Source organism: Micromys minutus (genome assembly GCF_963924665.1).
Source record: "Micromys minutus genome assembly, chromosome: 33".
Taxonomy (NCBI): Eukaryota; Metazoa; Chordata; class Mammalia; order Rodentia; family Muridae; genus Micromys; species Micromys minutus.
This window is the reverse complement of record NC_137968.1, coordinates 3,734,799-3,749,352: the sequence shown is the minus strand read 5'-3', so window position 1 is coordinate 3,749,352 and position 14,554 is coordinate 3,734,799. Positions and strand designations below refer to the sequence as shown.

The following is a 14,554-nucleotide window of genomic DNA, read 5'->3' as shown; positions in this document are numbered from 1 at the left end:
TCTGATTCATTGGCTCACCTTGAGATTGTAGGCTGGCGTTCACATGGAGGGTGGCGAGAGCTTTGTGTGCTCAATTCTTCCTCCATAGGGAGCCGGCCCGATCTTAACCTCATGTTTTAATGAAATGGGTTTGTTGTTGTTTGGGGGGGGCTGCTTTAAGATTTATTTATTCTATTTTATGTGTGTTTTGTCTGCAGGTGTGTGTGTGTGTCACATGAGCGTCTGGTGCCTACAGAGACCAGAAGAGAGTACCAAAACCCAGGAACTGGAATTACCAATGGTTGTCAAACAACCACGGTTGCTGGAAACTGAATCTGAGGCCTTCGCAGGAGCAGCGGGTTCTCCTTAGCGCTGGCTTAGGGTTAGGGTTAGGGTTAACTAACTACTCATACATCTAGCCCCTAACACTGCCTACTTCCGCTAGGATATTTGCTTTCTTTTGTTATGATAAAGACCATGACCAAAAGCAGCCAGGAGAGGAAAGGGCTTACTTATGTCACCTTCCAGGTGACAGGTCATCTCCGAGGGACTGAAACTCAATGTGGGAGACACAGAGGTCGGAACTGTGTCACAGCCTACAGAGGGGTATTCCTTGCTGGCTTGCTCCCGAAGGTTCCCTCATTTCCTTTTATACACAAGGGAACAGCCTGCCCAGGGATAGCTCCACCCCATAAGCTAGGCCCTTCCACATCAACTATCAATCAAGACAATGCTCCACAGACAGGCCAATCTACTGTAGTGATTTTCTTGGTTGGGGTTTCTCTTTCTAGAAAACTCCAGCTGCGTCAAGCAACAAAAACCACCAACCAAACAAGGAGAGTGAATGTCTCCTCCCACTAACTGTTCATTTTCCTGTCAGCGGCTCCTTCCTGGCCACCCGCATCCCCTCTCCAGAGCGGATTTCGCTCTCAGAACAGGGTTTCCCCTGGATCAGAAAACCACTGCGTAACGTGTCACAGAAAACAACACCACAATGTTCAGTCTGTTGGCACACAGCAGCCAACTGGGGTCTTCAGAATCAGCACTCCTCAGCCCCATCTCACGCTCTGTCCGCCAGAAGGCCCTACTATGCATTCCCGTGAGTGCCTCGGGCAATAGCTCTTTGGTGAAGTAGTTCCTTACTTTCCCTCACAGAGGCTGATATCACACCAGTCTTCAAACGGTCAAAGCAACAGCACACTCATCCTCATACCAGGGACAATCCCTTGTACCTGACCTTTTTTCTGTTCTTACTTTAACGAGTCTCTCTCTTTTATGGTAGCAATCGTGACCATGAAAGCACTGTGAGCTCACTGTGTAAGAATAGTGAATTTAGTCTGTAGGTGTGTGGGCTGGAGAGATGGCTCAGTGGTTAGAGCACTGGCTGCTCTTCCAGAGGTCCTGAGTTCAAATCCCAGCAACCACATGGTGGCTCACAACCATCTGTAATGGGATCTGATGCTCTCTTCTGGTGTGTCTGACAGTGACAGTGTACTCACAATATAAAAATAAGTAAATTAAAAAAAATTCTGTAGGTGTGATTTCTACTGCCTGAAGCCCCAGGCCATACATTAATTACCGTGGTATATTCTAGAATAATCTCTACACCAATGAAAGTTCTAGATCTGCCATTTCTGCTGCATGTCACCAAAGCACAGTATGTGACAAACTAAAGCTTCCTCATCCCACCCCCGTGTGCTGAAGTGGCTCATCTGGTGAGGTCACGAGGCTTATCCCTGATGGTAGGACGGCGTGCTTACGAAAAGTCACACGGGAGTAAGATGGCTACTGGTAGCCAAGAAGACCCTCCCAGGGACTGAACTCACTGATCTTAGGTTTTTAACCCTCACACCACCTAGCCTAGGGTATTTTGTTTTAGCAACCTGAGAAAACTAAGCCACAGAGCAAACGCCAGGCATTAAATTAACAGTTAACCTGGTAGGTTAAAAAAAAAAAAAAAAAGCCAAAACAAAGGGCAAGAGACTGGAAACTCCCTGACACACACCAGGGCTTGAAGGAAGAGCTTCCACGTCCAGGTGACGGATAAATGACTCTTTAGACACCGCTAGCCACGGAAGCGTGGCAGGGTGGACAGATGGGTGGCAGGGGCGGACAGACGGCCATGCTAGCTCACCTTGTCACAGAAGACCTTGATCTGGCAGTAGGCTCTGTGGATGGGTTTGTTGCTTCGATTGTTGTAGCTGTAGGTGTCGATCTGAATCATCAGCGGGAGCCCTTTCACACCCTTTTGGGAGGAGAAATCGGTACTCAGGCAGTTCACGGTGATAAAAATCTGAAGGAGGGAGAAGGGGAGGTGAGTTCACCAGCCACACCGAGTCAGAGCCCCACACGGGCCTGTAAGGACGACTGACAAATGCCCAGTGCTCTTCCACAGGAAGCGGCTAGGCACGCAAAACGTGTTTCACGGCTGTAAACTCGTAAACAATTTGCTTTCATATATGACCTTGAAATGACCTTGAAACAATGACCTTGAAATTGACCAGTTAAATGACCTCCTAGAAAGTACACCAGCATTGCCATATTCTCTTCATCATAAATGAGGTCAGTAAAACATTATTTTTTTTTTCTCTGAATATGTCAAAATTGCTACTTCTGGGCTAGAGAAAGGGCTCAGCAGTTTAAGAGCATTTGCTTCTCTTGCAGCGGTGTTTGGGTGCAGAGGGTTTGATTGCCATATGGCGGGTCACAACCGTTGTCACTCCGGTTCCAGGGGATGCAGGGCCTCCATAGGTACACATGGTACACACACACACACACACACACACACACACACACACACACACATGTAAATTAAATTAGCAAATTAATTTTTAAAGTTGTCACTTCTAACAGTCATGACGTTTCCTATCCTCTGACCTTTAGGATAGAAATAAGATTAAAAACGTCCTTTTTTTTAATGCAACAGCACTGGAAACTAGCTGTGTTTGTGCAAAGCATCCTTCCTTGACTGAGAACTATGATGTCTGGAATGATGTCGCATTATTTAACATCACTGGCCACAAGTGCCCAGTGGAGGACAGACTGGGCCCTGGGTAAATAGACCAATGACTGAACTTGCGGAAAGTCCACTACACAAGTCAGAAGCCCTGACGTCAGCCTCTGCTCTAGCAGGGCTCGGCGAAAGGACCGTATACAAGTCACTCAGCACGTTCAATGTTTCTGCAAGCCCTCTTGCCGCACCCTGCAGAAGAAAATCTAAATCTATTCCAAGTTATCAAACGGTAAGAAACCGTTAGAGGCAAGAAAGGAATGAGGAAGGATTACGCAGCAGGGTCCACTTCCTCCTAGTGACCAGGAGTGGTGGCACACACCTGTAATCCCAGCCATCAGGGGCCAAGTGCGACCTGGCAGATATAGTAAGATTATGTCTGGAGGGAGGGGGTTGGGGGAGACAAACAAAATCCTCATCGTATAGCATTTGGCATCAAGAAGTACAATAAATTAATAATAATAATAATAATAATAATAATAATAATAATAATAAACTTCAATCAAAAACAAAACCAAAACTGAAACCAAAAAGAGCAGACGCTAAAAACGTCATCACCCCACCTCAAGAGGGTAAGAAATTCCAGTCCATTTTGAAGGGTTCTATTGGAGTGGGGGGGGGAGCGGCAAAACAGAGGTTCTTGGTAAAGAAATGGAAGTACATGGGCTAAAAGTGACCCTCGGTGGGCCATAAAAGATGCCTTTTGTCATCGTTTGGATGCACAAGGCCCCAGAGACGTGAGTGATTGCTGTTTGAGGCTGTACAGCCTTCAGGCGGTGACCTGGCTGGGAACTAGGTCTCTGGGCCTCTGCCGGTCACAGCCAGCCCCTGGCTGTTGGCATGCTCTCTGCCTTTTGGCCCACCCTGATGTGAATGGCCCCCGCCACATGCTCCCGCCCTGGTGTCTCCCATCCACAGTGGACTGAGACCTTCCGCAACTCTGAGCAAAGAAAGAAAAAGAAAATACCTTCCTCCCATTACTCTGTCTTAATCATGTGTTCTGGTCACCTCGACACGAAGGTAACACCGTCAACGGTGCTTCTCATGGGAAGGAGAGGGACACTGACAAGAAGTGGCGACCGGGAAACCAGGACATTTATTATAAAGTATAATGCAACTTTTCAAACGTTTTGTCCGAAGGGCTTTTAATGGCCGTCAAAACCTAAGAGCTTGTGCACCCATGAGGGTGCCAAGGGTGTCTGGCAGGAAGAAAGGATGTAGCTCTCTGCCTAAATCCAGGGCTGACCTGCAGACTTTTGGTAATTTACACCACCAGGCATCTAATCCTGGTGCATTACCACAGACTTTTGTAGTCAAGAGCTCCTCTCAGTAATCTTGGCTGCATCAGCAAGACACCCAGCGACTGTCCCCAGACATTAGACAAGTTTCAACGATGTGCTAATTACGACAACTCTGCCCCCCGCTGTGCCACGGGCTCCACCTATCCAGCCACCTCCGAAAAACAAATACTGAAGGTCCTCCCCCAGTGAGATAAAGTGCAGGTGCCCAGAGAGACCTCAACTGCTGTTACAGACAATTTTTCCTGTTTGGCTTGGAGGCAGGGGCCTTCTCTGTAGCCCAAGGTTGCAGGGAACTTAGAATTCACTATCTAACCAGGCTGGTGTTAAACTTGTAGTGTTTGCTCTAGAGCTGGAATTAGACATTACCCACCCCCCATGCACAACTAGAATGAATAATTTTAGCTCCTTTACACCCAGACACAGGCATAGGTACACACACACACACACACACACACATACACACACACACACATACACACACACACACATACACACACACATAAACACACACATACACACATACACACACTCATACACACACACATACACACACACATACACACACACACACACACATACACACATACACACACTCATACACACACACATACACACACACATACACACACACACACACACATACACACACACATACACACAAAGGGAAAGGATATAAGGCAATGCACGTTTTAACTCCCCTGCCCTGCCCTGTAATATCACGTATATTTTAAATATACAATACAAGATGCCTTTAAACATATGTACTCTTTCACATATTCATCCTTTTCCTTCACTTATTCAGTCCACAGGGATCCACAGAAGCACACATTGGATCAAACGGTGTCAGACGTAAGAAAGGAGAGAAGGCAAGTCCACCTCATGGAGCTAACAAGGCAAGAAGGGCACGGAGTTCTTGGCAATGACTGTCCAAGAGGTGTGTGGAGAGAGGCCCCGGGAGCACAGAACAAAGTCCTCAGCCTGGAGGACACCAGGGGAACAAAAGCCACAGAGACTGGCAAATTCTGGAGAAAGACGGGGATGGGGTGGGGATGAGATCAACTGAAGACATAAATGCCTGGGTGGGAAGGTCTGATAAGAAAGTCTACGGTAGGCTGGAGGGATGGTTCAGTGGTTAGAGCACTGACTGCTCTTCCACAGGTCCTGAGTTCAAATCCCAGCAACCACATCAGCTCACAACTGTCTGTGATGGGATCTGACTCCCTTTTCCGGTGTGTCCGAAGACTATTTCATCAGTGTATTTATTTATAATAAGTAAATCTATCTTTAAAAAAGAAAGAAAGCCTACGGCAAGCAGGGTATATGTCCACCAAACCAGAGTAAAAACACTTTGCCGATAACAGTCTCAGTGACAGAAAATGCGAGGAGAGTCCCTAAATGGTAGATAAATCTTATTTAACACTCATTTAAGCAGCAGATATCTTCAAATGTCTTAAGTTTCCCGAGGCCATGGCAGGAAAAATACATAAGCTACGACTTCGGAAGGCAGGGGTGAGATGGGGTGAGAGAAACACGTGGTCTCTTAAAGATGACAATAGCTTCATTGACCATGATCTGAAGGTCAGGAGGGAGGTGTCCTTCTCTGGGAGCACTACTTGCTTTATTGCTGGCAATGGGACAATCTTGGCCAGAATATAGTTGAGTGTCAGCAAATTAAATGCTCACTCTGCTGAACTGTGTGGTTGTCCCTAATCCTGGCCATACATTTCACAGAGATCTTCCTGATATCAGTCCAGGGGGTCCTCACTCCTGACTGCCTCCACCCCCATCAAAAGCTCTGTCTAGTAGGAAACCCAGCATTCTAATGCGTATGCCTGTGCTGGCTGGTTTTGTGTCAAAGTGACACAAGCTGGAGTTATCACAGAGAAAGGAGCCTCAGTTGAGGAAATGCCTCCATGAAATCCAGCTGTAAGGCATTTTCTCAACTAGTGATCAAGGGAGGAGGGCCCCGCCCATTGTGGGTGGAGCCATCCCTGGCCCAGCCCATGGTGGGTGGAGCCATCCCTGGCCCAGCCCATTGTGGGTGGAGCCATCCCTGGCCCAGCCCATTGTGGGTGGAGCCATCCCTGGGCTGGTAGACCTGGGTTCTATAAGAAAGCAGGCTGAGCAAGCCAGGGGAAGCAAGCCAGTAAGTGACATCCCTCCATGGCCTCTGCATCAGCTCCTGCTTCCTGACCTGCTTGAGTTCCAGTCCTGACTTCCTTTGGTGATGAACAGCCATGTGGAAGTGTAAGCTGAATAAACCTTTTCCTCCCCAACTTGCATCTTGGTCCTGATGCTTGTGCAGGAATAGAAACCCTGACTAAGACAATGCCCTACATGACTGAGCCTCATGGCCAACTCCCGGATCTGCATGACCGTCATTCAGGGTGGGTCTATAAGACAGGTAGGAAAAAATACTAATTATGGCTTAGAGAGCTAGGGCAACCAATCATGACGATCTGCAAGGACCACTTAAGTCGCCTAGTCATCTAAGCCAATGAGGTAACAGACACTCGCTGGCAATAAATAGAGCCAATGGTCCCTGGAGTGGCTATAAAAGCCAGTCACCCAGTACACAAGGTTCCCGAAAGCCAACTGAGTTCCACGGGGAGACATTTAGATTCAATGCTCTTAAAAGAAAAAGGGTCGGTGCAGAAGGCCCGGAGTGGCATCTTAAACCCATAAAAGGCAAACCACAGGAGTCTGCTTCCAGTGTCAGCAAGTCCCAGTCAGCATAGCAGGCAGGAAAGATGCTCTGCTGAGCCCAGCACTACTTCCTGCTCCTGCTGACTAACCCCTTGGAAAGCAGTGCCTCCAGTCGTAGCCTGGCTGTGCCACACTCCAAATCCAAATGGTTGAACTTTAACCAGAGCAGGGCAGGGAGGCGCGGAAGGCCGTTAACTAAAACCTTGGCCTCAGAACTGATAAGCATCTGCGTGTTTCTTCTTGCAAACCTACCGAGTCCCAGCTCCGTGGGAAGCAGGCGAACACAGAGCAACTTGCTGGGTGGTTTTCCTTTGTGGAACTCGGTGTAAATGTGTTGATTTCACCCACTGCACGTTCATCCAAACGTCAGGCACAGACAGAAAGGGCCTCTAGCTTCAGCAGTGGCAAAGAGCCGTTGGAGCTGCCTGAGTTTCAGGCCCAACAAATTGTGAGGCCTCTGCTACCGCACTTTCCAAACCTCAGGTTATCCTTTTAATTCTAGAAGCCCACCTTTCCGTCTTCTATAAAACTAATTAAGTTGTGTGCGTTCAAGAAAATAACAGAAGGCATTTCAAGTTCATCTACGTGCCCACAGCAAATCAGATAACTTCTTAGTGCGCCTAGACACTGTTCCCAGAAAGAGCTGTCCAATGCCTGTGCATTTTTAAAAAGCAAAACCCTTTGTTACAAGTGGATGACAATTCCTATTTTGTGGCTTCTAACACAAAAGTGACTTTGCTGAGGTCTCGACCTGAGCCAGGCAAATAGGAATGTCTGATAAAATGCACACACACACCAGTCAGCTGCAGAATGAGGTGGATACCGTGGTTGGTTAACTTCCACTGTGACTGGGGGGCTTTCCAGTAAAATCAGCTGGCCTACCTTTAATTGACTTAGAAAGGGACTTGAGATTGAAAACTAAATCCTCAGAGCCATGATTCAAGGTCATGGGTTTATTTGACTTCATAAAAATTGAATTTTATATTAGGACAATCTTTCTGTCTAGAGACTATTTATAGACTAATGTATTTCCTAACACTCCAGATCCTAAAGAAAGAACTTATCTAAGGAATCACACAGGCAATAGCCCCCAAAATCGCAGGTAGAGTATGCACTGAGAAAGACGTTAACAACAGAACCTATTCATTCTCCCTTCAAAAATGGTGTATGTTAACACGCAAGTGTGGTGATGCCAATCTCTCTCCCCTCTGTGTTTGCTGTTACCTGGGCCATCTCCTCTTCCCCCTCTTCTCCCTTCCCCCTCCTCCCCCTTCCTTCTCTTCCTCCTCCTCCCCCTTCCTTCTCTCCCTCCTCCCCTTCCTTTTCTCCCTCCTCCTCCTTCCTTCTCTCCCTCCTCCTCCTCCTCCCTCCTTTTCTCCCTCCTCCTCCTCCTTCCTTCTTCCCTCCTCCTCCTCCCCTTCCTTCTCTCCCTTTCCTTTATGCCTTCTTCCTCCTCCCCCTCCTCCTCCTCTCACCATGTTGGTCTAAGTATCCTGGGACTCACTCTGTAATCCAAGCTGTCCTGAACTAACAGAGATCCTGCTGCCTCTGCCTCCCAGGTGCTGAAATTAGTTCTTGCTTCTCATTAAAGCCCTCTGAGCATCGTCCTTACATTTCCTTTCTTTCCCCACTTCGGTATGATTGTGTTCAAGTGAAGACGGTGACCACTGAGACAGGCAGAGAGGTGAAAGTAAACTCAGGACGTTAAGGAGCCACGTGGGACGGCACTGAACTGGGAGCTGTTGGGTTTGGGCATCATCCAAGGGCTCTGCTCTGCTGGCACTGTGTGTGGAGGTCAGGACAGCAAGGAAGAGTACCCACGCTTGCTCTCGGGATCTTCCTGTCGGGCTCAAAATTCCCCAAAGTGTGCGCCTGCACGGCGCTTGTGTGGATGTGAGAACTGTACCTCTCTACCTTTTATTCTTATGATGCACTGATTTTCCACACTTGCTAGGGTATGTCTGAATACTCTCAGATACACGTTTGACTTTTCTCTCGAATTCTACAGTGATTTTTCTGCTTTTCCACCACCTGTGGGTTATTTGTTTGTTTCTGGAGAACACCAAATCTGGTCCATTCCAGGGCTACTACATTCTGCTGTTCCTGTGGATACACGGAGGACCAGCCCCTCCTCTCTCAGTCCTCTCTTCAGATTGGTCAGCTATGGTTCCCCCCACACCCCAGAGGAACATTCTAGAAAGTCTCTCTTCTGTTTTCTTCATATCCTTCACGCTATTTGAATTTAATGTGTTGTCTGCTGTTTCGTGTTTAATTACCTATCTTTTCCATGAGTGCAAAGAGCCCGTAAGAAGGCCCCTTTGTCTGTCTCAAGGAAGCCGCATTAGGCCGGGCTCGGGTTCCTCAGCAAATATTTATTCAGTGAGTTAAGAGAACATGAATTATTTTTCCGAATATGTGGTTTCCCTTCTGCGCATGAGCATGCTTTCGTAAGTAACAGCGCCTAGATGCCAAGATGGACAGAAGCTGGTGACGTTGTCAAGATCACACCATGGCTTAGCTGCTTTGGCCTAAGCATCCTCTGAAGCTCTCCAACTGCTTGTCTGTAGACTTGTCTACGCACCGAGGTGCTAGCACACCTAAATTAAGCACCAACTGCATACTCAGCACGATTACCTGTTTATCCATCTAACTCTCTCCCTTTCCACACGGGCTTACCTTTGGAAGAGCTACCATGTGAAAAGCACAGACTGCCTATAACAAGCCCTGGTCCCAGGACACCACTGTCCCTTTCTACTTCTAGCCAGTGTTTTGGAGCAGCTGCACAACCGGACTCGCTGGGAGAACCTGGAAAAGAGCTTAGGAAGACTCCCTGTAGGAACTGTGGGGTAAGAGAGAGGTAGAGGAAAATCAGAAAGAAGGAAGCCGAGGAAAGAGCCTGGATGCTGATGGGGGAGGGGAGGAAGGACTGTGAGGTGAGCCCTGGAGACACAGAGCAGCTCTGCAATCAGTAAGGAGGCCATCAGCAAGTGGCCAAGTGTGTGTCATGGCCAAGTCAAATGAATAAACAGCGCTGGGTTGGGGGGCCAGTGAGGAAAGTCATGGGCCACTGCTGGGCATGCGTCAGGTAGCTCCCGTACACCAAATGACACTTCCTCCCCCTGGCCAGATTTTCCCTTGCGGAATTGGTGACTCCGGCGTGGATCAGCTTATGAATTTCATGAATCGAACAAACATTAAATAAAGGCAGACTGATTTTTAAAGCAATCTGGGTCGGAAGGCTCCTCTGGCCTCCTATTTGCCACCCCCAGGAGATCTTGCACAGTGCACTGGGATTGGGAGAACGTGAGACTTTGTAACAGCTTCCGGCTGCTTCCAGCAGGGGCCAGCCCTCATCCTGAGAATGTAAATGCGGACCGAAAGATCTGTTCCCTCAAATCCTTGGTGGTTTTACTTTCTTCTTTCTTGTTGTCCTCCCCATCTTCTTCCCTCCCTTTCCCCCTTCCTTCCCCTCTCTGGGGCACAGATTCCTGGTCTGTGTGATACTAGAGATCAAGGCTAAGGCTTTGTACAAACTAGGTGAGCAGCCTTCGAATCTGGCCGCACCCCGGGGCTTAAAACTTAAGTGAAGCTGTGAGCCTCCTTCCTCTGCTCCCCAGTTAAACATTTAAGAACTTATGTTCTGCCCTGTTTGGGAAGCCACCACTGAGGTGAATACTCACAGTCCTGCCCACCCTTCCCACCTGGTGCTGAAACCTGATATGATAGTTCCGTGTCTTTAAAAAATGCTTACATATAAAAGAAGACTTTCTCCCCCATTAGGCTGTTCCCAGCTTCTTAAATCTATAAACAAATCCACGGTGAATGTCTTTCTGTGCAGGTACACAGGACTATAAATTGGCTACTGAAGTTGGTTTCTCCGGCTGCAAGAGGATTTTCTCAGCAGCATCATTTATTCCAGGCTTTCAGGAGTAGGTTCCCTTCCATCTCAGAAAGCCTTATTAAGACTCCTGGGTTAGAGAGATGGGTCAGTGGTTAGAGCACTGACTGCTCTTTCAGAGGTCCTGAGTTCAAATCCCAGCAACCACATGGTGGCTCACAACCATCTATAATGGGATCTGATGCCCTCTTCTGGTGTGTCTGAAGACAGCAACAGTACTTACATATAATAAATAAAAAAAATCTTTTTAAACCCCCTCCCTCCATCCCTCCCTCCCACCTTCTCTGATCCCACCAGGATCGACTTCCTCTTTCTACACAGAACTGACCAAGTACGGGACAGGAGGGATGGGGAAGGGGGAAGAGAAAATCTGGACAAATGAACTGTAATCCCAGACAGGGGTACTAGAAGTTCGTCTTAGCTCCAGGCCTGTCATAACTCCTTTGGGAACCAGACCTGTGCCTGGTCATGCATCTCCACAAATGGTACCTAAGGTGCTGCCCCCACTCCACTGTCTCACTGTGGGCTCTGTGATGCGCTTGCTGGGTTACTGAGGGAAGCTAGCTAACTTTAAATCACTCCTCAGTTAGCTGAAAACTGTCACCTGCTTAGAAACTCGAATAATTGGATAATATATATAAAGGCCTGGCTGGGTGCCTGAGATATAGTAATCGCTGAACAAACATTAGTCATTGTGCACCCAAGCACACACCATTATGTCATGAAACCCAAGTGTGTAATCCAATTCTCTGCACAACACAATGGCCCCATAGCTGTTAGGTACAGAGCCTTAAGTAGGAGGGACAGAAACCATGGCTACTCCACATGCTAACAGAAAAGATCAACTGATACCCTCTGTGAGATACCTTCCAAAGATTAGTCCCGTTCGCAAGCATTAGCTCCAGCCTCATAGCTTTTCCTGTCAGCCCTGGCCTCATAAAAGCGGAACAAAGGCATGGCTTTGTTTAAGTTCAATACCAAAGACTCCAGCAAATGTTTGTCTTCCCCTTTTAGAGCTGCCTCCGCCCACGCCACGCCCCAGCAAACACATAAAAAAATAAAAAAATAAATAAAAAAAGCCATTTGCCCTGCTTGGCTGTGTGTAACTCAATCTTTTGGCGACCTCTCCCAATGTTCTCTTTGCTTTTGACTCTGAGATGTCCCATAATATTCTCTATCAGATAACCTGCTTAAAATCCGGCCTCGGTTAGGCAAGACACTGACTGACTCGGTAAAAGTGGGGTGTAAGTAACTTCGACACAAATGGCCGTTTCCCAGCTCCCTTAGAAGCTCCCTCGGCAAAGGCTCCTGCTCACTAGGGGCTGTGGGGTGGGGGTTCAGCAAAGCTATGAACCTCAGAAACACCGTCTCCTTTAGACAGTCCTTTAGCTCTCTCTCTGCATCTTGAAAACTAATATTTACACATCTTGCCCTTCCTCTGGTGTCCAAGAGTTGATTTAAAAATAGACCCTAGGAAGATGCTTTGTGACCACCAAGTTCTGTAAATTACTTTGTAGATTTGTTTATTTTATGCGGTATACAGGAGTGTTTGGATGCATATGTGTGTGTGTACCATGTGCTTGCCCTATGCCCTATGAGTTTAGAAGAAAACATCAGGTCCTTCCAACCAGGAATTACAGATGGTCGTGAACAACCTTGTGGGTGCCGGAAATAGAACCTGGGTCCCCTACAAGAAAGAGTAACTAGGAGGCAAGATCGTGACAAATACAGAGGCAGATGCTCACAGCCAACCACTGAACTGAGAATGGGGTCCTTAATGGAGGAGTTAGAGAAAGGACTGAAGGAGCTGGAGGGGGTTGTAACCCCATAAGAACAACAATACCAACCAACCAGAGCCCCATGGACTAAACCACTATCCAAAGAGTACACATGGTGGACGGACCCATGGCTCCAGCTGCAAGAGGAAGGGTATCAGTGGGACGCAAAGCCCTTGGTCCTGCAAAGGCTTGATGCCCCAGTGTAGGGGAATGTCAGGGCAGGGAGGTGGGAGGGGTGGTGGTGAGGGCACCCCCATAGAAGAAGGGGGAGAGGGAATGGGATAGGGGGTTTATGGAGAGGAAACTGGGAAAGGGGATGACATTTGAAATGTAAATAAAATATATCCAATAAAAAGAGAGAGAGAAAAAAAAGAGTAACTAGTGCTCTTAACTATAAAGACATCTTCAGACCTCCAACTCTGACACACAGCATCAATAGTGCAGGGTGTGATTGCACATGCCTGTAATTCCAGCACCGGGCAATGGAGGCAGGGCGATCAAGAAATCCCAGCCAGCCTCTGCTACGCGTCTCTATAGCAACATCCATCAGACGTTTCAGATGAAAAGAAGTACTGGGAAAGACAGACAGATGCTGGGAAAGACAGACAGACAGATGGGCTGGAGACATGGCTCAGGAGGTACGTGCATTCGCTGCACTTCCAGAGAACCCAAATTTGGATCCCAGCATCTTCTGTGACTCCAGTTCAAGGGGAACCTGCATCCTCTTTTGGCTTCTGTGGGAACTTTGTACATGTGCAAGCAAGCAGCCACACACACACACACACACACACACACACACACACACACAAATTAAAATAAAAAAGAAATAGCAAATCTGAGACACAACGGATTCACCACAATTAGGTACTGAGTTTAAGCTAATCTTTTCATTAGCATAATCATACTTAAAGTAACAATAAAGTTGGGATTGCACAAGAAGATTAAAAAAACGGTGTCCTCCCCAATTCACGGCTTTCTTGTCGTGAAATGTCACTGCCATCGTAGACCTGACTTGTTATCTCGCTGTCTCTTAAACTAGTGCAGAGTCCATAGCACCCCCGGCTCACTGCGGGCAGCTGGGAGGGGCTCGCTCACCATTAGCTACACCGGAGAGGAGAGCACCTCACAGAGAACCAACACACAGGCAGAGAAGGACTTGGGATTTCACAGGGACAAAGGAAGTTTCTCCACTGGACATCGATGACCAGAAATCTACACACTGACTCTGCTGGACAGTGAGAGTGTACTCACACAAATCAATCAATCAATCAATCAATCAATCACTCAATCAATCTTTTTTTTTAAGTAATCTATTAAGGGAAACAGGGCTCTTGTCAGGATGCCATGCCCACATTTACCTTATAGGTTCCAACAGGATCAAACTTACAGATAAGTTTCTATTGTAAACCTCTCTCTCTCTCTCTCTCTCTCTCTCTCTCTCTCATGTGGGGAATGTGTGTGTGTGTGTGCAAGGTGTGTATGTGTAGTGTGTGTGGTTGTGTGATCATGTGTGTGTGTGTGTGTGTGTGTGATTATATGATCATGTCTCTGTGTGTGTGGTTGTGTGATCGTTTGGTTGTGTGATCATGTGTCTGTGTGTGTGTGTGTAGTTGTGTGATCATTTGTCTGTGTGTGTGTGTGTGGTTGTGTGATCATGTGTCAGTGTGTCTGGTTGTGTGATCATTTGTCTGTGTGTGTGTGGTTGTGTGATCATGTGTCTCTGTGGGTGTATGTGTAGTGTGTGGGGTTGTGTGATTGTGTGCGTGCATGCTTGCTTTCACACAAAGGTCAGAGAACAGCCTGCCAGAGTCGGTTCCTTCTTGTCATGTAGGTTGTAGAGCTGGGGCTGATCAGCATTGTTGACAAATGCCGCTACGAACTG

General features: G+C 47.5%; 1 protein-coding gene across 1 annotated transcript in view; it reads right to left on the bottom strand.

Annotated features, from left to right (window-relative positions):
* The window catches only part of GRHL2 (grainyhead like transcription factor 2), a gene marked incomplete at both ends in the record, with an annotated part of 84,153 nt that overhangs the window by 24,231 nt on the left and 45,368 nt on the right, over positions 1 to 14,554 (bottom strand). Inside the window, one exon of the mRNA XM_080909483.1 lies at positions 2,114 to 2,272. Within this exon, the coding sequence (XP_080765609.1) occupies positions 2,114 to 2,272 (159 nt within the window). The remainder of the gene's footprint in view (positions 1 to 2,113; positions 2,273 to 14,554) is intronic.